Below are 21,508 nucleotides of genomic sequence, written 5' to 3'. Positions count from 1 at the left end.
TTGATGTTATGATATTATGGTGTAACATGAACGAGATCTGGTGTAGAACTTGATGTTATATCATGGTGTAATATGAACGAGATCTGGTGTAGAACTTGATGTTATGATATTATGGTGTAACATGAACGAGATCTGGTGTAGAACTTGATGTTATATTATGGTGTAATATGAACGAGATCTGGTGTAGAACTTGATGTTATATCATGGTGTAATGTGAACGAGATCTGGTGTAGAACTTGATGTTATATCATGGTGTAATATGAACGAGATCTGGTGTGGAACTTGATGTTATGATATTATGGTGTAACATGAACGAGATCCGGTGTAGAACTTGATGTTATGATATTATGGTGTAATATGAACGAGATCTGGTGTAGAACTTGATGTTATATTATGGTGTAATGTGAACGAGATCCGGTGTAGAACTTGATGTTATGATATTATGGTGTAATGTGAACGAGATCCGGTGTAGAACTTGATGTTATGATATTATGGTGTAATATGAACGAGATCTGGTGTAGAACTTGATGTTATATTATGGTGTAATATGAACGAGATCTGGTGTAGAACTTGATGTTATGATATTATGGTGTAACATGAACGAGATCTGGTGTAGAACTTGATGTTATATTATGGTGTAATATGAACGAGATCCGGTGTAGAACTTGATGTTATGATATTATGGTGTAACATGAACGAGATCCGGTGTAGAACTTGATGTTATGATATTATGGTGTAACATGAACGAGATCCGGTGTAGAACTTGATGTTATGATATTATGGTGTAATGTGAACGAGATCTGGTGTAGAACTTGATGTTATATTATGGTGTAATGTGAACGAGATCTGGTGTAGAACTTGATGTTATATCATGGTGTAATGTGAACGAGATCTGGTGTAGAACTTGATGTTATATTATGGTGTAATATGAATGAGATCTGGTGTAGAACTTGATGTTATATTATGGTGTAACATGAACGAGATCTGGTGTAGAACTTGATGTTATATTATGGTGTAATATGAACGAGATCTGGTGTAGAACTTGATGTTATATTATGGTGTAATATGAACGAGATCTGGTGTAGAACTTGATGTTATGATATTATGGTGTAATGTGAACGAGATCTGGTGTAGAACTTGATGTTATGATATTATGGTGTAATGTGAACGAGATCTGGTGTAGAACTTGATGTTATATTATGGTGTAATATGAACGAGATCTGGTGTAGAACTTGATGTTATATCATGGTGTAATGTGAACGAGATCTGGTGTAGAACTTGATGTTATATTATGGTGTAATATGAACGAGATCTGGTGTAGAACTTGATGTTATGATATTATGGTGTAACATGAACGAGATCTGGTGTAGAACTTGATGTTATATCATGGTGTAATGTGAACGAGATCTGGTGTAGAACTTGATGTTATATTATGGTGTAATATGAACGAGATCTGGTGTAGAACTTGATGTTATATCATGGTGTAATGTGAACGAGATCTGGTGTAGAACTTGATGTTATATTGTGGTGTAATATGAACGAGATCTGGTGTAGAACTTGATGTTATATTGTGGTGTAATATGAACGAGATCTGGTGTAGAACTTGATGTTATATTATGGTGTAATATGAACGAGATCTGGTGTAGAACTTGATGTTATGATATTTTGGTGTAACATGAATGAGATCTGGTGTAGAACTTGATGTTATGATATCATGGTGTAATATGAACGAGATCTGGTGTAGAACTTGATGTTATATTATAGTGTAATATGAACGAGATCTGGTGTAGAACTTGATGTTATGATATTATGGTGTAATGTGAACGAGATCTGGTGTAGAACTTGATGTTATATCATGGTGTAATATGAACGAGATCTGGTGTAGAACTTGATGTTATGATATTATGGTGTAATGTGAACGAGATCTGGTGTAGAACTTGATGTTATGATATTATGGTGTAACATGAACGAGATCTGGTGTAGAACTTGATGTTATATTATGGTGTAATATGAACGAGATCTGGTGTAGAACTTGATGTTATATCATGGTGTAATGTGAACGAGATCCGGTGTAGAACTTGATGTTATATCATGGTGTAATGTGAACGAGATCTGGTGTGGAACTTGATGTTATGATATTATGGTGTAACATGAACGAGATCCGGTGTAGAACTTGATGTTATGATATTATGGTGTAATGTGAACGAGATCTGGTGTAGAACTTGATGTTATGATATTATGGTGTAATGTGAACGAGATCTGGTGTAGAACTTGATGTTATATCATGGTGTAATATGAACGAGATCTGGTGTAGAACTTGATGTTATGATATTATGGTGTAATATGAATGAGATCTGGTGTAGAACTTGATGTTATATCATGGTGTAATATGAACGAGATCTGGTGTAGAACTTGATGTTATATTATGGTGTAATGTGAACGAGATCTGGTGTAGAACTTGATGTTATATTATGGTGTAATATGAACGAGATCTGGTGTAGAACTTGATGTTATATTATGGTGTAACATGAACGAGATCTGGTGTAGAACTTGATGTTATATTATGGTGTAATATGAACGAGATCCGGTGTAGAACTTGATGTTATATTATGGTGTAATGTAAGATCTGTCATTTATTGATTTGGAACAGGACAGACAATACTTTATCCCTATAAAATGGTAGGGGCTTACAAAGAGTTCTATTTCACTGAAATTATGAAATATATATATCTTAAATTATAATCACAATATATAATTAAATTCATGTGTATTCATAAATATGTGAATATGAATCATGCATAGTTTATATATAGTATATAATTACCTGGTAACTCTGGACTAAAATGAAGATATTGTCAACTCCGACTGCCAAGGCGAGGAATGGTACGACCTCCGCAATGATCAAGGTTGCAGGCACACTACAGTAACTGAAGAAGCCGATTGAGGCTCCGACAGACAACAACACAATGAGAACTCCTGCCAGGCCTAATAATATCTTGGAGTCAACCTGTAAACAACAATAAGTTTCAAAAGTGATTTATTGCATGTATGTTAATGATGTACACTTTCGACAACAAAAAAGAAAAACAAAAGGCGATCACAATAGGTCAACTGAGACTTCATCTCAAGTGACCTAAATAGGGAAACAAATATTATTGAAAATTATTGTAAGGGCAATATAGTTAAAAGGTTAGAGTAGGGATATCAATAATTTGTGTACAATGTTTTCACAGACAATATGTCAGGCCTGTACCATATTTACCATATTATAGAAGTAATATATTAAAGATAATATCAAACTTAATATCCTATCAAGCCATATTTGTGCTGTAATAAGCCTAAGAGGTGAGTAAGGGCTCAAAATAGTGGGTGCGTTCAGGACAATAAACCAGTATCTCTTAGTATTTTACTGAACTGCAAAAAGATATGGGTGGGCTAATTACGAAACATGTGATGTATTGTTACATGGCTGGATACTGACCAGAAGTCTATCCATACGTTCCCCGAGACAGTAGCAGTAGTTCAGCTGACCAAGGGTCAAAGAGATGTACCCAAACATTATCAAGTAGCTGATGAGGATGGTCAAGATGTCGGAATTACTCTCCCGGTTGATCTCGTCTTCAATTGAACGCTGAAAGAAACATAAAATACTACCATTAAAATATACTCTTTATTATTCGCAAATTTCATTACATCTGTTTATTATTTTGAAATATTTTAAGGTTATATTTAAAATTATTTTAAAATTGTTTTCAATCAAACCTTTCCAGTACGATGATGGAAACATGCTCTAGTTTCAAAGTGCTCTATACAGGGACTTTCACAAAGTATCCTTCTTATGTTTGGGGAAAATTGGCAACACAAGAACTCTTAAGTCTGGTTTTTGTCGGAATCTACACATTTTCTTTCTTCTATCATTTTGTTAACAGCTCAGTTACAGTGTACATAAACACAACTGACATTATTTATCTACAAATTACAATCAACTACATTTTGAAATTTAAAAATTTGCTTGAAAAAATGAAGACTTACCTCTGAGGTGAAGGCAATGGTCATGTTTGGACTAGAGAAATTTTTCATGAAACTGATAAACTCTTTCTCCCAAGCCTCTGCTGGTCCATTTAGTGACTCGTCATGATGGTTGTTGACAACAAAAGTGATAACAAAGGCAGTTGCTGATTTGTAGTCGTTATCTGTGGAATTGGACATCAGTAAAATAATATACGATTATAAGCAGTTGATATAAAAAAATCTCAAAAGTCAAAATCAAAAGAACGTATTACCTATTAAATGGTGATTTTTTGGTTTTATTTCAGGTGTTATATACAGTATAGTAATTATGTAGTTTTTTTTACATTTCTGGTGTTATATACAGTATAGTAATTATGTAGTTTTTTATATTTCGGGTGTTATATACAGTATAGTAATTATGTAGTTTTTTTTATATTTCGGGTGTTATATACAGTATAGCAATTATGTAGTTTTTTATATTTCGGGTGTTATATACAGTATAGTAATTATGTAGTTTTTTATATTTCGGGTGTTATATACAGTATAGTAATTATGTAGTTTTTTTATATTTCGGGTGTTATATACAGTATAGTAATTATGTAGTTTTTTATATTTCGGGTGTTATATACAGTATAGTAATTATGTAGTTTTTTTTATATTTCGGGTGTTATATACAGTATAGTAATTATGTAGTTTTTTATATTTTGGGTGTTATATACAGTATAGTAATTATGTAGTTTGTTATATTTCGGGTGTTATATACAGTATAGTAATTATGTAGTTTTTTTATATTTCTGGTGTTATATACAGTATAGTAATTATGTAGTTTTTTATATTTCCGGTGTTATATACAGTATAGTAATTATGTAGTTTTTTTTATATTTCGGGTGTTATATACAGTATAGTAATTATGTAGATTTTTATATTTTGGGTGTTATATACAGTATAGTAATTATGTAGTTTGCTATATTTCGGGTGTTATATACAGTATAGTAATTATGTAGTTTTTTTATATTTTGGGTGTTATATACAGTATAGTAATTATGTAGTTTGTTATATTTCTGGTGTTATATACAGTATAGTAATTATGTAGTTTGTTATATTTCAGGTGTTATATACAGTATAGTAATTATGTAGTTTTTTTATATTTTGGGTGTTATATACAGTATAGTAATTATGTAGTTTTTTATATTTCTGGTGTTATATACAGTATAGTAATTATGTAGTTTTTTATATTTCGGGTGTTATATACAGTATAGTAATTATGTAGTTTGTTATATTTCAGGTGTTATATACAGTATAGTAATTATGTAGTTTGTTATATTTCAGGTGTTATATACAGTATAGTAATTATGTAGTTTTTTTTTATATTTTGGGTGTTATATACAGTATAGTAATTATGTAGTTTGTTATATTTCGGGTGTTATATACAGTATAGTAATTATGTAGTTTGTTATATTTCGGGTGTTATATACAGTATAGTAATTATGTAGTTTTTTATATTTCGGGTGCTATATACAGTATAGTAATTATGTAGTTTGTTATATTTCGGGTGTTATATACAGTATAGTAATTATGTAGTTTTTTTACATTTCTGGTGTTATATACAGTGTAGTAATTATGTAGTTTTTTTTATATTTTGGGTGTTATATACAGTATAGTAATTATGTAGTTTTTTTATATTTCGGGTGTTATATACAGTATAGTAATTATGTAGTTTTTTTATATTTCGGGTGTTATATACAGTATAGTAATTATGTAGTTTTTTTATATTTCTGGTGTTATATACAGTATAGTAATTATGTAGTTTTTTATATTTTGGGTGTTATATACAGTATAGTAATTATGTAGTTTTTTTTATATTTCTGGTGTTATATACAGTATAGTAATTATGTAGTTTTTTTATATTTCTGGTGTTATATACAGTATAGTAATTATGTAGTTTTTTTATATTTTGGGTGTTATATACAGTATAGTAATTATGTAGTTTTTTTATATTTCTGGTGTTATATACAGTATAGTAATTATGTAGTTTTTTATATTTTGGGTGTTATATACAGTATAGTAATTATGTAGTTTTTTATATTTTGGGTGTTATATACAGTATAATAATTATGTATTTTTTTTTATATTTTGGGTGTTATATACAGTATAGTAATTATGTAGTTTTTTATATTTTGGGTGTTATATACAGTATAGTAATTATGTATTTTTTTTATATTTTGGGTGTTATATACAGTATAGTAATTATGTAGTTTTTTATATTTCTGGTGTTATATACAGTATAGTAATTATGTAGTTTTTTTATATTTCTGGTGTTATATACAGTATAGTAATTATGTAGTTTTTTTTATATTTTGGGTGTTATATACAGTATAGTAATTATGTAGTTTTTTATATTTCTGGTGTTATATACAGTATAGTAATTATGTAGTTTTTTATATTTTGGGTGTTATATACAGTATAGTAATTATGTAGTTTTTTTTATATTTTGGGTGTTATATACAGTATAGTAATTATGTAGTTTGTTATATTTCGGGTGTTATATACAGTATAGTAATTATGTAGTTTTTTTTATATTTCTGGTGTTATATACAGTATAGTTATTGTGTAGTTTTTTATATTTCGGGTGTTATATACAGTATAGTAATTATGTAGTTTTTTTATATTTCGGGTGTTATATACAGTATAGTAATTATGTAGTTTGTTATATTTCGGGTGTTATATACAGTATAGTAATTATGTAGTTTTTTATATTTTGGGTGTTATATACAGTATAGTAATTATGTAGTTTTTTTATATTTTGGGTGTTATATACAGTATAGTAATTATGTAGTTTTTTTATATTTGGGCAATACTATATGCAGCATGATAACATCGTGTATTTGTAAGTATTTACAGGTCAAAGAATTGAGTACAAACCATCAAATCCACCCATGACGACCCATGGAAAGACCGGCTGACCACTGACGGAGAGACATGATTGGTTAAGACCTGTGGTATCCCATGTTGTAGCTGGCGCACTGAAATTCATGTACTCCACAGTTAAATAATTGTGGGCCAAACAACACCAGACAAGAAGATCGTTCACAGAAAGAGGCATATCAAACTCAAACTAGATAATCAAAATCTAAAGCATGCCGAGATACAATAATCTGGTAACAAAACATATTATATTTTATAGACTATGTAGAAATTGATGTAGAAATTGTAACGAACATGCATTTCATAATCGTAACATTCAGAAACAAATATCTAGATTTGACTAAGGTAGCCTTGTATGCCTTCTACTACTTCAAAATGACACAATGATATGGTACAATAAATAGCAAACATCTAGTCCAAATTCCAAAATTTTTGGTAAAAATTTTACAGTTCAGAGATGAAAATTTTAATTTTTTTTTATTCATCTGCAAAAAAATAATGCACAGAAAAAATACTTACATTTAAGCATTGAACTGTTACGAAATGGTAGTATACAGTCGATATGAATACAATTTGGGTGACAGATAAATAGAATGTCGCCCGTTAGGGCGACATGAAATATTTATCTGTCACCCAAATTGTATTCATATCGACTGTATACTACCATTTCGTAACAGTTCAATGCTTATATTTACATTCATAAAGATTTTTTATTGACTGTAGGTTATGACACGTTTAAATTTGCCGCTTACTCTATCACTGACGTCATCAAGTTCAAATACTGGAACAGCGAAATTTCCAGAAAAAATGATATAGTCCCTCATGACGTTATTAATAGCAAACACATAAAGTGGTTTTTGCACAAATTAGGCTTTATTTTATATTTCATATATGTGTGTAGGTCTCGTCAAATTGTTCATAATTACATAATTTCTGATTGTTTAAAATCGAAACCGTTTTTATGCGCAATGATGTACGATTAACATTTAGAAGTGATGCGGTGTTGAACGGGCATTGCACAGGACAGACTCGATTCCTCGGAAACACTTATGTTTCTGGTATTGACTGGATTTACGTTATTTTCAGACGAATAACAGCTCTTAATTCTTAATGATAGTTGTCTTGATAGTAGGTGAAAACGATTCCAAGGATATTTCGTTCGAAACAGATTCCAGTCTGACCGGTCACATCAGTGTTGCTAACTTAGCAGACGATTTTCAACTTCACAGGGGCTCGATTTTGTAAGGTAGGCCTTTGTTATCAGTGAATAATCACAAACCTAAAATCCAGTAGGCATATACATACACAACCGGAAACTATGTCGATACTCCCGATTTTTTTTACAAGATTTTTTTTTTATAAATACTTGACTTTTAATGTTGTCGTGTCTTTCATTTCTGAAAATTTGGAAACGAGCCCCTGTGAGTGTGACGACATTGACAATTTGATAATTTCGTATAGATCAAGAATGGCGCTTATAGTAATTTCGTGTTGACTACATTTTTAGTATTATAAAATTATACTCTCATAACTTGTGACATTGCTTTATTTTTTGTTGTGGCTTCTGTTAATAAATGCTAGCATTCGAAAGCTCTCTAGGCCGAAAGTAACTGGCGGCCATTGTTAAACCTACAACACCTGGAGCTGTAATATTCCTTCACTGACCAAATCACTGTAAATTGTAGTATACAGTCTCATGAATACAATTTGGTTTACTAACGACATATAGACAAATGCAACACAGAATGTAAATATACAACATTAATTAACTTTTTTTATGACAATGACCAATTAACAGCTTATAATTACCTGATACAGTACTCGGCATGATCAAGATAGTTGGCTTTGATATTGAAATGGTAAATGGTTTCCCATACGACGGCGTCCAGGTTTTCATGGCTCTCCTGCCAATACTCTAGAGGACTCTGAATTGTACACCCTTTGTTGTCCGGAGACAGAGGTTGGAAGCAGATATCTTCTAAACGAATTGTTCGGTTTTCATAGGTTGCTGTGATGTTTGATATTTGAAGTTGCAGATCTAACAACTGGAAATTTGATAAAAATTTGATAAAACTTAACTTGCTGCATCATCATGATCAACACATCAGAAATGTTGATAACTTCCACGACGTAAACCAGGTATTGATGAGTACAGCATCACCAGATTAATTAGTGATAAAGATTTTCAAAAGTGAAGCGTACAAAAATAACTCGGATTTAGGCAGAATAAAAATATTTTTGATGTAGAGAGGTTTTCTTAAATTTTCAATATAACTGCAAAATTCTAGCTCTTCTTGTATTGATCAGAAAATGAAAGGTGTAGACAATGGCATTTGTACATGTGGAAACTAGAAATATGTGGGTGCAACAATAAGGGAATTACACTCAACTGGTTTAACAGGGAGAGCACAATAATATGATGTTAATTAACATAGAAATCATGTTGTGATCTTGATAACATTTACCGCTAAATCTTCTCACTTAGCAAAGAAAGTGATTTTGGTAAATGCACTAAGGCATTGGACTTTCTTTTCTATACATACCTGGTGAAGGAAAGCATTGTCGAATAAGTTGGAGTAGTTTGTGTATGCGATACTGGGTGGGGGTAACTTGTGATTGACATAGCTGTTGTTGTTTGGCCGAGTGATGATCAACTGTTCTGTTCGGTAGAATGGACTGGAAAAAAATATATATTGACACAATCTTAAAGGAAATTCCAAAATAAATGTTTCAGATTGGTCACAACATTTTTTAAACAAGTCTGTGAAGTTCAGTGGAAAAGTTTATAGTCTGAATTAAGGTAGCTAGCTATATATATATAGCTACTTAGTGAAAAATAGCCCTTAAGATTCAAAGCTGCATGGATAATATTTAAAAACAATTTAAATATTAATGAACTTTTCATATTTGAAAAAATTGTTATATATTCTCAAACTATAGGACATCAATGAAGGGTCAGATTTGTTTAAGTTGACAAGCAGGAAGCTCATACCTTAAATCCCAGGGGAAACAAAACTAATAGTAGAAACATGGAACTAGATTGTTCCATCTACCCACTTTATTTTCACCCTCTCAAATAGCCTAAAAAACTTGCTAAAAACGTATTGCACTAGCGGGATAGATATGGTAAAACAGTAAGCCCGACTAAGTTGTACGGGGCATAACAATCGTGAACTTTCTATAACAAGAATTCCACGGAAGTGGATGTGTGTCTGCACAGCAAGCTAGGATTTGAAGGCGACGACGCATAGTAATACCTATATGTCACCTCTTTAAGGCGACACAAAAATTAAGTAAGAATTCAATACCCGAAATGAGAGTCGAAGTATTCCTTCTGTGTCCTTGCTGTGCTTGTCTTGGATGACCACAACTCAACAGGATTAGTTGTAACCTTGAGTAAAGGAATGCCAGCACAAAGTGCTCCACCCAAGATCACTCCCACTATTAATACAACGATTGGATGCCTAGCACAGAACGTGCCCCACCTCTGGAAAGACCTTTGTAGGAAAGATTCCATCTTTTCTCCCATTTTTTCAAGACAGTTTATATCCTCTTTCTGAACTGCTGGTAGCTGGTCAGATCGTTTCATAATTTTCTTCTTCTTCCTTCGCGCATGGCTGTCTCCATTGACTCTATAGACATCCTCCTCCACCGAATGTGCTTGCTCTTCTGCTGTATAAATTCCAAACGCGTTTCTTGTCATGATATTATGCCACATAACAGAGATTCCAAAAATAATGAAGAAAACCAGGTAACAACATGCTGTTATAAAGTACCAGGCATCGATTCCAAGGATTTTAGGTTCCACGGCCGGAGGTGGGATCGGAGGAATTGGTGCACAGCTAGCCTCGCAGTCCTGACAACTGCATGCTGATTCGTTCCCATACTTTTTATGACATGGTGTGATTGTTGAGTTCATGGGAACACTAGATATGTTGGTGGGAGATACCCAAGGAACATCTTGAATGTAGAAGTCAATCTCAAAAGGAGTATGTCCATTAGAGGTTTCGCCCATATACTGAAGCCAGTTGTAAGGTGTGCACTTGTCAGCGGTACGCCCACAGAACATGTTCAATGCTAACTCATTAGCGCTCGGCATTTCAACATTTTTGCAAGAATTGTACATTCCAAAAGCAAAGTCCTTAGACATGACATAGTTAACCGATTCTACGACAGTGTAGTTATCGGAATATTGTTTGACAGAAACTGAGTCACTCATCATAGGATTACAGGTCAAAAAGCAGTAGATTTCCAGGAAATTATAGTAACATGATGGACAGCGACGCAACAATTGCTCAGGAAGACCCATGTTTTTCTCAATGGTATACATCTGGTTGGGACTGCAGCAAGTCTTAGTGTCATCAGGACCTAGTAAATAAGATGGATTGGAAAATCTTTTCACAGAATTCAAAACTGCAATTGCTAAATGTGTACATTATAATTATCATAGACGTTAACTTAATTATTTCATTTGATAACAACATGTATCAAGAAAATTTTATCATTTAGTTTCTTTAAAAAGTGAAATAAAAATATGTTACCCAACCGAGTCTGACCGGTTCATTACCTTTATATAAGCCTGGACAGTAGTGTTTCAGTCGCTGTAAAGCCTTGGGATCTGTGAGTGGTTTGGCCGTGCCATTGTAGGCACAATTCTGTTTTCCAGTACTGCTGTCCTTGCATTCGTCATACCAGATACAATCCGATCTCCCCACACCCACCTGGTACAGTAAACAAATCGGTGAAAAATGTATCTTTGTAACACCAACCTGGTACAGTAATCATACACAAATCAGTCAAAAATGTATCTTTGTAACACCAACCTGGTACAGTAATCATACACAAATCAGTCAAAAATGTATCTTTGTAACACCAACCTGGTACAGTAATCATACACAAATCAGTCAAAAATGTATCTTTCATACAAATCGGTGAAAAATTTATCTTTCATACACAAATCGGTGAAAAATGTATCTTGCAAATCGGTGAAAAATTCATTTTTCATCCACAAATCGGTGAAAAATTAATCTTTCGTACACAAATCGGTGAAAAATTTATCTTTCATACACAAATCGGTGAAAAATTTATCTTTCATACACAAATCGGTGAAAAATTTATCTTTGTAACACCAACTAATTATAACCTGGTACAGTAATTTAACATACACAAATCGGTGGAAAATTTATCTTTGTAAAATAAATTGTCATGATTGCTATGATTGAACTCCAATTAAAAATGAAAATACAATAAGATATCTTCCTTCAAACACGGAAGATGTTGGTGACAATGGATATGAGATTGAGGATAAAACTTGTGTGATCATGATACCTCCATTATATATTCAACAAGCATTCTGTGAGTATTGCTATTTACGTAACTATATACCAATACATGTCCCCTACCGGTGCCGCCAAGTTAAACCTTTAGCCAAGTTTGAGTAAAAAAGTTTAGCCAAAACTTAAACATGATAATTTTATGAAAATAAGTTCACTCCAAAAAAATGTGTAAATTCAACTTTATTGGGTTGAATAAACAATGTTTCCTGGCCCTAAAAGATATTCAGGTATTAAGTCTACTGTATACAGAGTAAAGGAATCTAAAGTGAATTATTTCAATTTAAATTGAAATGTGTAATAAAAGCCTTAAATTGAAATATAAACATAATTCTGCATAGCACAGCATAGTAGTACACTGATTTTATTCCAAAAGAATCTCATATCAGTGAAGCATTCAATACAGAGAAAACAGTTAAGTCCATAATATGCCAAAATTTTCAAAAAATGAAAATACTGTTTTCAGTTTTATCCATTCAAAAGTAATGCCACACACCCAACGAACCTCTATGCAAAGAATCAGCATCCTAATACCATTATTAAGTGAATGGTGTGCCATTATAAAACTTTAACCAAAACTTTAACCGGACGGACGGACAGACAGCCGCAGGCAAAACCTATAGTCCCCCCGGTTTCACCGGTAGGGGACTAATAAGTACTGTTATTGGAAGAGTATATATACATATATTTTGTTCTCTATGAAAATCGATCCTGGATTGATTAAAAAAATTGACCAAAACTAACCAATAATCAACAAAATACACCAGAAAATTTAAGTTAGTGTTCTCAAAGCCAGAATACAAAAGAAAATTCCCAATATGACGAAATACTGATCAATATTGTTTATTTACATGTTGTTGTTTCAATATATATATATATCAAATTTAATTTCAATCAATATACTGACTTAGGGAGGGGTTTTGATTACAGATATAATGTATACTTATAACTATAAAAATAAGTCTCTAGCTACTGTTTATAAGCACGTTAGCAATACGTGCACGGATTGCGTATATGCGTATATTCCCCTATAAAGATTAGAGCTTAACGCAGTGCTGCTGATTATACATTGATCAAGGTTATCGAGAAATTTCCTGATAACACCCGAGAATCCAGAGTCTCGGCTGTTTATCGTCACTAGATACATGGGTAAACAGCCGATAAAACACCTGATGATGACCTGACCCCAAACCAAATCAGTACAGTCGTACGAACAATGACTGCCTACTGTGATAAAAGATCTTATATAAATCTTAGTATTGAATAAATCAGAATGTTTATCAATAAATAGTCCTGTTGTTATAGTTTGCAAAAGTAGTTTTTTATTATATTAATTTGATTAATAAAGACTTCTTTTATTGATTTCTTGAAGTCAATAAAAGTTAATATGTTGAATGGGATGCATATTTATCTCCAGGTAATTAACAATGGCTCCTAGCTGACTTCCACGTCCTCACGTGTAGTCACCTGTGTAAACTGGAGACATCAGCTGTTGTATCAGCTGTTTCATTACCTGTACATGTACCTGTATTACATAGTCAATTTACCCCATACCTCTATAGATCTGATATTGAGGAAATGAAATGGTTTGCAGGACTTTTTCTAAGGGCTTTAATTTTTGGGACTGATAATAGGCACAAAAACAAATGAAATTACATACCAGGTATTTCTTATCAAAGCCAATTGCAATTTCCCAATATATATCTGGAGTTTATTCATGAAAATTTCCTTTCCAATTCCCTTATTTAAAAACAAGATCAAGGGGAAAACTAAGGTCCCATCCTAAACCAGCTATTTCATAAGATTTCATGCTTAATGAAAATGGGACCTGGCTTACATTTATCACCCTACCTGGATTAGGTTACCAAAATACATTACAAAAACTTTATAACAAATCTTTGGCAAAAATCTCAAGCTTCAAAACATTCATAATTGTAGACCTTTATACAATAGATATTGCTTTAATAGTTTAAAGCTGTGCCTCTGTCTGATGGAGTGATCGACTTACTGGATTTATTACAGTCTTGTTAAAAAAATATTTCTTACAGTAATGAAGAAAATAATAACAACAATTTCCTTGATGAGGTTTATCGTGAATATTAATGATCAATTATATACAGTAATAACGATCCTAACTGTCGAGTATTTCTCATCAATACGTATACTATTATACTGAAGCTAGCTATGATAAGAGTTAATGTATATTTTCAAACTAAACCCACAATCAGCCGACAAACCTTTGGTGTTGTAACTTCCTGTACATCAAAATCACTGATAAATAACAACTGTCTGTTCACCAACATACATACAGATTTTTGTGTTTTGATGAACGTGATTTAATTGTTGGGGGGGGGGGGGGGGGGGGGGGGTGGGTGGGGGGGGGGGGGGGGGTGGGGGGGGGGGGGGGTACATACAGATCACATTATATGTGTGGGGGTACATACAGATCACATTATACGTGTGGGGGTACATACAGATCATATTACATGTGTGGGGGTACATACAGATCACATTATATGTGTGGGGGGTACATACAGATCACATTATATGTGTGGGGGTACATACAGATCACATTATATGTGTGGGGGTACATACAGATCATATTACATGTGTGGGGGTACATACAGATCACATTATATGTGTGGGGGTACATACAGATCACATTATATGTGTGGGGGTACATACAGATCATATTACATGTGTGGGGGTACATACAGATCACATTATATGTGTGGGGGTACATACAGATCATATTACATGTGTGGGGGTACATACAGATCATATTACATGTGTGGGGGTACATACAGATCACATTATATGTGTGGGGGTACATACAGATCACATTATACGTGTGGGGGTACATACAGATCATATTACATGTGTGGGGGGTACGTCATACAGATCATATTATATGTGTGGGGGTACATACAGATCACATTACATGTGTGGGGCCCAGGTACATACAGATTTTTGTTTTTTGATGAATGTGATTTAATTGTTAGGTTGAAGATGGCATGTCTTTTTGACATGTTTTGACCCTTGATACTTCTGTGACAAATGAAATGGAGTGTAGGACAAAAGCCCCCCCTGGACATTTGCCCCTAGGACAAAAGCCCCCCCCGGACAGAAGCCCCTTCTTTATAAATTTAGCTGGTATACTTTATATAAATCTGTACTTTTGAAAAACAGAAACTATATATATATATTGTTGTTTTTATCTCTGAAATTTGGAGAATAATTGTGTGGAAAATGAACTTCATTATGAAGGTCCTTGGTTCAATGTCAGTGTAGCATTATATGTCTGTGGTTAAACATCATAATTTATTTTTTCAAACTTTATATTATTAATATTAAGTAAGCTAAAAATTTCAGGAAAACTCTCCATTAAAAATCTGGTGTCAATCGGATGTTCTAGGAATTTAATAGCACATTGATGTGTACCTGGGGGTAAGGGGTACAACGTTTAGATTTTAGACTAATTTCAAAATGCAAGTCTACATGTGGAATACTTTATTGCACACACTGTCACAAATATGATATCTGTGAAAATATTCAAAAGTTTCCATGTGAAACCCTGCGAAGTTATAAATACAAATTGGAGGTCCTACCAAAACGTCTTCCTGGTAATATGATGTCTATTTTTATAAGTGAATATGATGTCTATTTTTATAAGTGAATTTCATCAGTTTTAATGATATTGAATTCAATTCCCGATACACATGCGTGGGCTGGCTAATGCCATCAGAAGACATTCCACAGGAGCTAGGCAGCCATGTTGTTGACACTGGGTATCTAGGTGCGACAGATGGGGTGACCCATTCCTCACTCATTCACGTATTCTAGGTCACTATATCTGGCTGAGACACCTGTTCAGGTTTCATTCTTAATGTCCATATCACCAATATATTATAGGTGTACAGAGCAATTTTCAAGAAATATTCACTCAAAAGTTCAACCAAACAGGAAAATCGTCTGTTATTCTTTTTTCCCTTCATTTCCACAATATTTACCAGATCTGATATGTCTGAGACCGACAAAACATGTACATGTGAGTTTATAGCCCAAATACAGTTAGGTATATATTTTAACATCATATCGACATTACAGCTGTGAAAGACAAATTCTAAATAATTATATGTAATTATTATGTGTATAATAAATGTTTCTTTTCTAAACTGATATTTTATTGATTAAAAAGTGTTCAAATGGATCACAGTGCATTTTTACATTGTGTTCTGTAAATGAGAAGGAAGTTCAACCTGAATAATGATATGTTCAGCAATAACTCATATTTATAACTAGTTTTGATATATATATATTCAGAACCCCCTTCCCTGGTACATCTTTTGTGTCCTCTTTATTCCCAAATAAGTCCAAAGTGATTTTTTTTTAAATTGATGTTTCTAAAATAATGAAGAGAGGAGCAGGGATTTCTTTATGGATAAATATGGTATACAGATTTAGAGAGTTTAATACTGCTTCTAGTTCTAAATACTATATTATATAGACTTTATAGAGTTTGCATTATTGAAACAAATAAAAGTGCTTATTTTCTTGAAGTCCATTCAAACTATTTATGTAGAATGACCCATAATCTGAGAAAACCCTAATTTATAAGAACAGTATAAAACCTGACATATATATTGTATTGAAGGAGACGAGATCTGTCAATGGTAAACAATACTGACATCATGTATTGTTAAGGACCTGTGTATTACACAAGTGTCACATGTCCTGTAGTGTGTACTGACATAAGTGATAGAGCAAGGTCCATATACAATTATGTGACAGTCCAAACAATCAGCCATGTTTAAATAGTATCAAGGTGGTGGTCAGTCAAATACAAATAATTATACTAATTAACATTACTACAAAATTAACAAATGATAATGAAAGAAATACAAGGAAATCGAAGCAACCAGCTTCTTCAGAAATGAAGATAATTTAAATTTGTATCACTGATACTCATACTGTGCAATTGTGACAGTACACTTCTCATTCAGAACCATCATCAAGACAAAATGATAATCCACTATATAAGACATTGCCAAACTGATTAACTTAAAGTGTTGTTGCAAATGGACCCAGTATTTACTCGATCGCTCTCCCCAAAAACACAGATCTGTATTCGATGTTAATGAATGGTCTTATGTAACGTTAACCTATTTTCACATTACAGTTTTTATGCTCACCTGTAAACTTAAAGTTGCAAGCAGAATTATCCAAGCCACGTCCATGGTCGTCTTCATCATCACACGATTTGATCATGAAGTTTTTGCTGTCACATATATATAATACGGATGTGACCCGGCTGTGTACACAGTGTGTGATTCAGCCTGTGTGGTTCGTTACTTACCCAACATCGTACGATCATGTGACTGCAAAAATAATATATAGGAATGATGTTTCATAACGAAACGAAACCCAATCACAGTCCTTTAGAAATTCGGAGCACGTTCATTTGTAATGTGTTCTTATCTTAGTAATACCTTCATATAATATAGATAAGTATACATCATATTTAAAGTATATGTGTAGCGTCTAGATCTTCCGGGATGTTTTATTGTAATTAATTCCTTAAATTAACTCAACAAAGATGGCGCGCCCCATAGCTAACATAAATAAGTATAGGCCTATTTAGCTTTAGGGTGGCATGTGCTTCCGATTCACCAGCATTATTGAATCATGCAAAGCATGCATGTGGCGTAGAGCGAAGTTCACATGTTTAGTAAGCTAGGCATAATAGTATTTGGCTGGTTCGGTTTAAATTAAAGTAGCTGGTCCAGGAAATGTCAAACCTTAAACAAAAAGATGCCAGACGATTCGCCCCAAAACCGAATGTCCAATATTCTGCATTACGTCCAAAAAGTCCAGTCGAATTTCAACCTATATTTTAAGGTGGATCATGGCAATTGTACTTCCAATAAATAAGTTTAAAATTCGGTAAAAAAAATGATGCCATCGGTGTTCATTAGAGAAGGGAGGAAAGCACCCGGTGACAAAAAATCGACACCGCCTACGTATACGTTTCTCGATAAAAAAAAATTCTCCATCATATGACATCTGTTCATAAATACATATATAAACAAACATCACCCGATAGATAGGTGTTTTTGTGTATCTATAAGTACGTTAACTAAGATAGTGTTTCTATACTTTTGATATGTATATTTAACACTTATCTTAAACAATTAATGAAGAAAAGTTATATAGAATACGCTGCGGGCAATTGGGTGTTGTACAAATGTACGTCTCTGGTGCCGTAGATCGTGAGTTCGAAGCCGGTCATGATCAGGGCATGCGTCATAAAGTTGTCTTCCTTCGTCAGTTGTGTTAATATGTTATACATCAAATAATTAGCACAATGTATCATATACACTATGTGTTGGTGATCCGAAGTAAAGATTTGAATTTCCTGTCGTAGTTGTACGTACTTCCACTGTGTAAAGGATCCCCCGGAGTTCACTATGTGTTCTTTAGGTTTCGGTAAAATCTATCTATTAGCACAATGTATCATATGCACTATGTGTTGGTGATCCGAAGATATAGATTTGAATTTCCTCTCGTAGTTGTACCGAGAGAAATATATATATATAACGTAAATATGTATTGTGGACCATTTTTCCATTCAGTTTTACCTAACCAAGTTTATACATTGCACCTGTGAAACAAAGAATATGTTTATCAAAACTGCGTACCTGGTATGTTTGCGCATTTGTTAGAGATTAAAACTGGTCGTTTTAACAATATTGATCGAAAAATGAGATGTTTAAGTTGTAAGACAATAACCGAGGTAGAAGATGTACAACAATTTAATAAGACGCCTCATAAAATATATTATTAACAAACACCTTCAATGTTCAAATCAATACAGTTATTAACCCTTTCGCTGCCACGCCGAATTTCAAAGGTGCCAACGTCACCGTAATTATGACGCCTCTTTAGTGGCCTCCGAATTGCTACAGCAGTAGTACTCAATCATTGGAGCATTGCAAATGTAGATGGCAATGTTGTATCAACCTACATTCGCACCAGGTCAAATATACGGGAAGACCAATTGGGGCTTAGGGGACCTTTAATTGATTACACGGTGGTACGTATTCGCATCTGTGTTTGAAAAGAAAAGCACATTCTTCTTGCAAAAACATATCACTGTATAAATACGAAAGAAAATCTGTTTTCCCAGGTTTACGTATTTTTTTTACACATGTTATCACTGCATATTTTTTATTTCATCAGTTTTTATTTAAAAGCATTTCAGAGTATACTAAACATATTAATTTTGTTTCAAAAGTTTAAAATAAAGTACTGGTATATATTCGTTTCCAAGTAAGTATGTAGGAGGTCCCTCTTGATTTGTCCCCAGGTAGACTTATGTAGTACAGTTCACCCCTCCCCTGAACTAATCCCTACCCTGGCCGGTACCTCTGTACACGAATTCCGGCAATTATCGCCACCGGACACTCAATTCACTTCAGTTCTTTTATTACCTTCGGCTGTTTCAATGTTTAGTAACCCTATAAGCCTTTTCAGCTCATCAGTACATACAATAAAGTTCTGTTCATTACAGCGATGGAAAATCAAATAAATTATACATTTTAGATATCAAGCTTGTACATTATTAAATAATTGACGGACAGTTGATTGCTACTACACTTAATAACGGCAAAAATGCGCAAGAATTGTAATAATACACGGCACAGAACAAAACTGGCCATTAATCCCAGCTGACCACTAAGGTAGATTTGACTACACCAAGCCTGCTTTTCTTCTTAACTACCGTGAAAAGAAAAAAATCCACTCTTGCTTTCAAATAATTATCGACTTTTAGACCGGTAACATATAACCCGTATCAGAAATAAAATTTTCATATAATCAGGATTCTTTTTCGCAGATTGTATGCATGCATCAAACTTCAAATAAAAATATTAATCAATTTGACTTTTAAAAAACAATTAAATATCATAAAGGTAAGCAGACGTTTGTTGTTATATTATATCATTATCCAATATCAGACAACACAGGTACCTACTCTAACATAGTACATAGTTTAAACTTTTATTTTATTCAATAATACATGGCAATATAATATATACAATATAATTTCAAAAAGGATTCAGAAACAAGTACTAAGTACTTGTGTAAATCTGTCTCCTTATAGACATAAAGTAGCTATGGAACAGTACTGACAATGCTGTTTGGATATATAACTTAGAACATTTAATTACATTTTAACATGTGCATGGAATATAAAGAGAAAGGGTGCAGGGGATTGAAAGGAGCTGGGGATAATGCTTACGCTGAAGGTAGGACAGATTTATTCATCGAATTCCGTATATGAAGAGGGGGCATTGGGTCTGTGCATATTGTATCAAGTAACTTATTATTAGTACATTAACTAATTATAAGTGCATAAAAAAAGATATAATTTTGAACTTTTAGAAGCGTCTAGACTGAAAGTTGAAACTTTGTACACAATCAAAAATAATTTCGTCCATGTGATCTGGTATTTCTTGACTGCCATACAGTAAGATGTTAACAACTATAGTTGGGGTTAGATGACTAAAGCATTGGATTCTAAGCTGTTGATAGTTAGGACAATAGAGGAGAAAATGTTCAGTAGTTTCAGAAGACAATTTACATGAACAAAGAGGACTATCAACTAAATTTCGTCTAAACAGATGATCGTTTACAGAGCTCCAGTTCATTCGAAGCCTTGCATGATGAATTTGACCGTGTCTGCTATTGCAGTAGTAATAGTATTAAGGGACAGAGTGAGTGTCGGTATTTAAGAATGCTTTAAGATGGGTAATTGAGGAACTATATTTTATGTCGTCGAGGAGTGGATTCCATAAGTCAACAGAGAAGGGTAAGAAAGAGTCTTTATATAGATTAGTTCGGCACTTAACTTGACAAAAATCATTAGCTCTTCTTGTGTAATATGATACATACATCACCGACACAGGTACCTACTCTAATATATACATCACCGACACAGGTACCTACTCTAATATATACATCACCGACACAGGTACCTACTCTAATATATACATCACCGACACAGGTACCTACTCTAATATATACATCACCGACACAGGTACCTACTCTAATATATACATCACCGACACAGGTACCTACTCTAATATATACATCACCGACACAGGTACCTACTCTAATATATACATCACCGACACAGGTACCTACTCTAATATATACATCACCGACACAGGTACCTACTC

General features: G+C 33.2%; 1 protein-coding gene across 2 annotated transcripts in view; it reads right to left on the bottom strand.

Moving 5' to 3' along the window:
- The window catches only part of LOC117316113 (NPC intracellular cholesterol transporter 1-like), a 45,811-nt gene extending 28,188 nt beyond the window's left edge, over nt 1-17,623 (bottom strand). The window contains exons 1-9 of one of the 2 annotated variants that reach the window (XM_033870608.1): nt 17,462-17,623; nt 11,504-11,657; nt 10,245-11,304; nt 9,480-9,612; nt 8,746-8,981; nt 6,934-7,034; nt 4,033-4,193; nt 3,482-3,631; nt 2,825-3,007 (exon numbers count right to left, since the gene is read on the bottom strand). In XM_033870608.1, coding sequence (XP_033726499.1) covers nt 2,825-3,007; nt 3,482-3,631; nt 4,033-4,193; nt 6,934-7,034; nt 8,746-8,981; nt 9,480-9,612; nt 10,245-11,304; nt 11,504-11,657; nt 17,462-17,521 — 2,238 coding nt within the window. In that variant the 5' untranslated portion in view covers nt 17,522-17,623. The remainder of the gene's footprint in view (nt 1-2,824; nt 3,008-3,481; nt 3,632-4,032; nt 4,194-6,933; nt 7,035-8,745; nt 8,982-9,479; nt 9,613-10,244; nt 11,305-11,503; nt 11,658-17,461) is intronic. The other variant, XM_033870607.1, reaches the window with a different exon arrangement.
- Nucleotides 17,624-21,508: the final 3,885 nt, after the last annotated feature.

The sequence above is a fragment of the Pecten maximus genome, chromosome 18 (assembly GCF_902652985.1).
Source record: "Pecten maximus chromosome 18, xPecMax1.1, whole genome shotgun sequence".
NCBI lineage: Eukaryota > Metazoa > Mollusca > Bivalvia > Pectinida > Pectinidae > Pecten > Pecten maximus.
Note: the sequence above shows the minus strand (reverse complement) of the source record. Positions and strands in the feature narration are given on the sequence as shown.